The 6,748-nt window shown below is 34.5% G+C and overlaps 1 protein-coding gene across 1 annotated transcript; it reads right to left on the bottom strand.

Moving 5' to 3' along the window:
- Nucleotides 1-239: 239 nt before the first annotated feature.
- Nucleotides 240-6,132, bottom strand: LOC131146380 (hexose carrier protein HEX6). Its single transcript, XM_058095966.1, has 3 exons — nucleotides 5,866-6,132; nucleotides 2,933-3,255; nucleotides 240-1,476 (listed from the first exon to the last, which is right to left on the bottom strand). The coding sequence occupies exons 1-3, from the start codon at nucleotides 5,993-5,995 to the stop codon at nucleotides 406-408; spliced, it is 1,524 nt and encodes a 507-aa protein (XP_057951949.1). The 5' UTR covers nucleotides 5,996-6,132; the 3' UTR covers nucleotides 240-405.
- Nucleotides 6,133-6,748: the final 616 nt, after the last annotated feature.

Genomic DNA, 6,748 nt, shown 5'->3' with positions numbered 1-6,748 from the left:
TAATATATATGCATTAAGTAGGGTTTTTAGTTTAAACAACATTGCTAATTTCTTCCTTTTAATTTATTAATTGTCATTAAACAAGATGGTAGCCCTCATATGTGACAATGCCCAAAACAAAATCTATAACAATGCTAGATGCAAGATGAATTGTGAGCTAAATAAATGCAGACTATCATTCATAAAATATGGAGTCACCCATGCTACTTATGATTCCTAAAGTTCTGAATGAAAAAAGGTACCACAGGAAAAAAAACTTTATATATTAGAAACACGGGTTGAATTCAACATTATTGGCCAATCACAGCCATTGATCATGCATGATCCAATGGCTGCCATCAATTGGGGTGGAGAAGGAAATCCATATTTGAACAAATGGATGATCCACATCCCGCAAATATAATCTCAATCTATTCCATTTCCCTTCTCTTCCCCAACGATCCCCTTCCAAAACCAATGCTCTCTCCAAACCTTACCCACTTGTTCAATGGGCAAATTCTTAGTCTCCGGCAAAAGCAAATACACAAAACCAGTCATCACCACCACCCATGCCCCAAAGAAGAAGAAAATACCAGCCTTGAAATGGCAAAGCATGGCCAAAAATGTCTGAGCAACAACAAAAGTGAAGAGAAAGCTGACTGCCACTGTGATACTTTGGCCTGCAGACCTAATTTCAAGAGGGAAAATCTCACTTGGCACCAACCATCCCAATGGTCCCCATGACCACCCAAAGCCAGCCACATATATGCATATCAGAATCAAAACCACAACAGCATACCCTTTCTCCATCCCACCATGATCCCCAAGCTGTGTTGCCATAATTCCTCCAACCAGTAATTGAGAAATAAGCATTTGAATTCCCCCAACCAGGAGCAGTACCCTCCTGCCAAGCTTATCCACTATCAGCATGGATATGAAGGTTGAGCCAACACCGACGATCCCGGTAAGGACCGAAGACATTAGGGATGTGCTTTCGTGCAACCCAATTGTTCGAAAGAGGATGGGAGCGTAGAATGCGATGACGTTGATCCCTGTTACCTGCTGGAAGAATGGAATGGCTATGGCCATGACCAGTTGAGGCCTGTAGGCTCTTTCTGTGATTCTCTTAAAGGAGTACTGGTGTTGGATGGTTTTTGAGGCTCTGCTGGCTTCGATGAGGTCGTCGAGCTCGTGCTGGACGTCGGGGGTGCCTCGGAGGCTTTGGAGAACTAGCTTGGCCTTATGGGGTTGGGTGTGTGTTTGAATGAGGCTGTTGGGGGTTTCAGGGAGGAAGAGGGCACCAAGAAAGAGGATGACGGCAGGTGCTGCAGCCAAGGCTAGGGAGACCCTCCAGCCCCAACCCCCTTTTATCTTTTCAGTGCCAAAGTTGATGAGGTTTGCTGCTAGAGCCCCAATGCCAATGCTGAGTTGGAAGCCATTGTTGAATGCTCCTCTGTAGTTGGGGGGAGCCATTTCTGAGAGGTACAGGGGGACTGCCTGTATGCAAAACAGTATTAGTAGATTAATTGCAATTAAGGTATGCATGTTCACCAAACGATCACTCTAAAAAAAGAATCATGATGTATTATTTAGGTGGGTCCTCAATGAAACATGTAACCCTAGGGATGAATCTGGGGACTTTAATGTTGAGGGAACCAAACATTAGTACCAAGAAGAATATGGGAGTTTTTTTTTTTAATTTTTTTTAGTTTTGATTGTTTGGCCATTTGAAACATTTGTCAAGTAATGTTGACTAGGGACGAGCAAACGGATGTGGACACTCGGAGCGATATCTAAAAAAAAAATAAAAAAATAAAAAAACTTTAAATGAAGTGGTAAAAAAACATTTAATAGCTCTTGAGTTAGTCAAAGAAAATGCCCTTAATCAAAGTGAATTGGCGGGAAAAAAAATTCATGTAGCTAACCTTACTTAGTGGGACTTAAAACTTGTTATTATTGTATTATCATTAAAAAAAAATCGATCTTGTATATTAGAAACTGTTAGGGCATGTGGAAAAAAGTTTTATTTTTTATTTTTTAATTTTATAATAAATTATAAAATTTTACCAACTCATTTTTCAATTTCTAATTTTTGTACAATTTTTTTTAAATATATATTTTTAATTTTATTTTCAAGTTCTTCATAGTTCACATATATTTTAGGAAGGGGGAAAACAATAATGCATTTTATAATTTGTTTTAAAAGTTGGAAATGTAAAATAAAAATTATTTTTTATAACTAAACATTTAAAAATTATTTTTTATTTAATTTGACATTTAAAATTTTTAGATTGAGGTAGCAATTACATCTAATTCTCAACACGCAAGCATTTATTACTCAACATGTGAACATTTTAAATATTTCTCAAGTCATCTTTTATTATATTCTTAAGTAAATTATATATTGTTCACCAATTCAGGTCTATATTTTCGAAGCTTATTCATCGGGTATAGTCGAAATTTTTTATTTCCTTTTTCAAATACCTTCTAACTTTTACTGATAAGACTAATGTCGTCTGTTATCTTTTTTATTTTTTTTTATTTTTTTTTAATTTTCCCACTCTCCTTTCTTTATAACTAGATATGAAAAATGCAAAATTTCTCTTCTTTTTCCTTTTTAAAACTCTACTTGGATCGAAAATTTTGTTTTTAAAAAAGGTAACAAAAAAATTATTTTTTTCTACATCTAATATTACTAAAATGAAAAATAACTCCAGCATAATTAAAGATTAAAACTAAAAAAAATTTATTTACTTATTTGTTCTAGCTTTGACTTTGGTTTTCATTTTTTGTGAAAACCAAACATGAACTAGTTATTTTTTTTTAGAACAATAATTTTTAATTCTTAAACAAGACTATAATGTTTTAAATTTCTAAATGAGATTTAGAACGAAAAAAATAAAAATAATAATAATGTATGTATATTTGTGTGTATAGATAAATCAAGGGGTACCTGATTTGCAAAACCAACTCCAACCCCAAGCAGGACACGACCAAAAATGATCATGTAGACGTTGGAAGCAGCACCACCCAGGGCGGCGCCGGCGAGGAAGGCGGCACCTGCGGCGAGAATGGAGGGTTTCCGGCCGAAGGAGCCGGTGACCCATGAGGCAAGGAAGGAAGTAAAGAAGCCGGCAACGTAGAGAGAGGAAGTGAAAGCGGTGAGCAATTGGCTGTCAAATTTGCAGTAGTTGCTGATATTGGTGTCTTCTTTCATCCGTCTGTACACCTCCGGGAAGAATTTCTTAAGAAATGATTCCATGGATGTCACCCCACCTTCACATTTTTTAATATTCCCACATTTATTTTCTATAATTGAATTTCATATTATTAAATATGAGAGAAGACATGTAAATTATTATATCAATAATTTTAAAACTCTGCCTCAAGTTTAAATCCATTGGCTCAAATTCCTATTTGGTTTGAAACCTTAGTTTATTCTACCCCATGTTGGGAATTAAAACAAATTCTCGAAACCTATAAGAAATAAAATAAAGAAAGAATACACGCTAAAGAAAAATCAATCACACGCACAAGACAGTATTTACGTGATTCGGTAATTTTGCCTACGTTCACGGAATTGTAGGGATTTCATTATTATTAGGAAGAAAAATACAGAGAGTGTGGCAGTACAATACTCTCTCTCTTTTTCTCTCTCGCGAAGTGTGACCGCTTACCCTTACGACCCAATCCTTCACTCCATGGATTAAGCCTCAGGATAGAAATCTCTCATTAAAAAAAGGTCGAGTCATCATCCAAATTTAACGTAACTAGGCTCCACAAAAGCCCAACACCCAATGTATCCACTAGCTTAAAATTCATATATTCACTTGAATTTGTACAAATTTGGATCCCATGTATTATATATAGAGTTCTATTCAAATCTATAGAAATCCAAATTCAAGTTTTTAAATTTATGTCTTGAAAATATTACGCTAATTAATTTAATTCTAAAATATTTGACCTTTATTTTACCCAAATTCGCAAAATGCATATGCAAAGTCTAAATTTCGAGCTTTAAACATGAGACAAATTTTGTACACGAGTCCCAATTTAAAGTTCAAAATCTATATTATCAAGCAGGATAATTGCAAAACTAGTCATTGAACTTATAAAGTAAGTTAATTTCGTTACTGAATTTTAATTTGTTGCAATTAAGGAATTTAAATTCTGGAATGGATACGACTCCAGTTGAAAATGTAACTCTCATTAGGAAATTGGACGAAAGGCTACACTGGTATCCCAACCAGCCTAACCCGTCATGACCCATCTCTCACTCTCTCTGCAATCGCCATAGGAGACCTTCATGCTTCCTACTCAAAAGCTGTGCCTTGCACCATCAGTATGACCCACTGTCGATCCTCCCCCATCGTCAACTCTGATGATCAAATCAAATGGGGAGTGCAGCGAGTCATCTGGGACTCAACCTAAAACCAAAACACCCTATTTTGATTATACTAGCTCCGGCCCAATTTACGTTGATTCCAATCAAAATGTGGTGTAGTGTACATGCGTTAATTGACAATCCACTCACGATATGATCCACCTTAATTCGTCGACGAGACAAAGAAGCCTACTCGTCGACGAATCAATCTTCTCGTTGATGAGTCTTTGACTCTGAGATTTTCTGACTTTCGGTATCTACTCGTTGACGAGCACAGGGCACTCGTCGACGAGTCTTTTGCTACTAGCACAAGAAGACTTGTCTTACATGTTTTCCTTCCTTTGTGATCCCACTAAGTATAAGAGCCACACACAAATATAATAGAAGTTGATGGAGGGGGATCAACAATGGGCTATAATGGTGTGAGGCACAACTTGATCGAGCAAGCGGTGTGAAGGTGTTCTATGGTAGTTACGCGTGCGTGCGCGTACAGAGAGAGAGAGAGAGAGAGAGAGAGAGAGAGAGAGAGAGAGTATGATGTGTGCATGTATCTATATATATATATATATGCATATGAATATATAATGGTTTCTTTAAAAAATATAAATAACTTTTAAAATATAAATAAGCTTCCTTAAAATAAAGTACGTACATATCAATTTAAAAAAATTATTTAGTAGATTAGATCTATCACGTATTTATAGACTAACCTAATAAAATAGTGACAATTGATCATACGCGAAACTAATAAATAAATCATTACTTTATTTCAAAATAAATCAAAAAAATTCATGGGTTGTTTTTATTTTTTCTTTTTTGGATTCATCTGAATGACGTGGTAAATCCAATCTACTTAATAATTTTTCCACATGGTAGTATAAGAAAAAAAAGACATAAGATTCGCAGATCCTTCTTGTCCTTTTTTATATTGTCACGTGGGCTTATAATGGCTATGGGTCCAATAAATATAATACCTTATATATATATTTTTTACCTTATATTACTTACACATGAGTTGCAAAGACATTATCTTATATTACTTAAACATGAGCTGTAACGATAGAAATGATTTTTTTTAATAGTAAGGACAACAAAGTAGGTAAAGCAAGATAAGTATTGATTCTCGTATGGTCATAAATTTCTTTTCTGATCTTTTTTTGGGATAAGAACGACAAAGTAGGTAAAGAGGAAAAAAAAAAAAAAACTCCTACAACTTAAACAATAGCTGTAACAATATTAATGCTTTTTTTTTTTCTTGGGGATAAGAGAACAACAGATTAAAGTAGGTAAAGGTAAAGCATTATTGTGGGCAATTGCATTTTTTTCTCAATCAGATTGGATCAAACTCAGACCTGACTGATACACAGATACATTCATAATATACATGAACATCTAATGGACTGAGAATCGAATAGCAGTAACTGAAGTCATAATGCATGATATATAATATAATTGAAATTAGAATTTGCAGAAAGCTAGAAAGATGGAAGGTGTGGACATGCCTGAAATCCCAATATCATAACCGAAGAGAACACCTCCCATGGCAGCCATCATACAAGATAGGATGACAAAAGAGGTTATCCTGCCTTTGTATTCCCTGCTTCCTGTTATTCCAGACAACTCCACTGCCATGGCTTCCTGCGATTAGCATATACAGAAGAAGAAGAAGAAGAAGAAGAGGGGAAGAGCTAGGTAGGGAGTGTGGGAGTTAGTCTTCCTTGACTGGCGGACATCATTATCATATATATGTGGGCTGCCATTAATAGAACAGGGTTCTGTCCTACCTAGTTTGGACTTTAGGGGCAATGCGTGGTTGAATTTTGAACTTGCTTATTTGGAATCTGACAGCTTCTCATATCCAACTTGCTCACTTAGTAGCACTCTCTTTCTATAATATATATATATATATATATATATTCTTAAATAAGGAAAGAGGATGTAGTTTTTGAATAGTATTTTTCTTCTTCAGTACTATTTTGAAAATGCCTTTTGTTGTTCTATAAGTTTAAAAATTAAATAAATATCTACTATAATTGATAAATTAGTAAATTGATATTAAAAAAAAAAAAAAAATACTTTCCATAGTTACACCTTATCTACATCTTTATTATTTTTATGTTTAATATTTTTCTTCTTCAGTACTATTTTGAAAATGCCTTTTGTTGTTCTATAAGTTTAAAAATTAAATAAATATCTACTATAATTGATAAATTAGTAAATTGATATTAAAAAAAAATTACTTTCCATAGCTAAACCTTATCTACATCTTTATTATTTTTATGTTTGGTCTATAAAATTCTTTAATATTTTTGAGAATGTGACGCCATTTGTTTTATGACAGGAAAGTGATGTGAAGGTACAAATTCTCTATCTAAAGGCTTTCCA

This window comes from Malania oleifera, chromosome 13, assembly GCF_029873635.1.
Source record: "Malania oleifera isolate guangnan ecotype guangnan chromosome 13, ASM2987363v1, whole genome shotgun sequence".
Classification (NCBI taxonomy): domain Eukaryota; kingdom Viridiplantae; phylum Streptophyta; class Magnoliopsida; order Santalales; family Ximeniaceae; genus Malania; species Malania oleifera.
This window is presented reverse-complemented; position numbering and strand designations above follow the sequence as displayed.

Coding starts and splice junctions, on each gene's coding strand:
- LOC131146380 (XM_058095966.1), bottom strand. CDS start 5,995: ATGGCAGTGGAGTTGTCTGGAATAACAGGAAGCAGGGAATACAAAGGC. Junction 3,256..5,865: donor TTATGATATTGGGATTTCAG/GCATGTCCACAC, acceptor AAAAATGTGAAG/GTGGGGTGACATCCATGGAA. Junction 1,477..2,932: donor GAGTTGGTTTTGCAAATCAG/GTACCCCTTGAT, acceptor TTTTGCATACAG/GCAGTCCCCCTGTACCTCTC.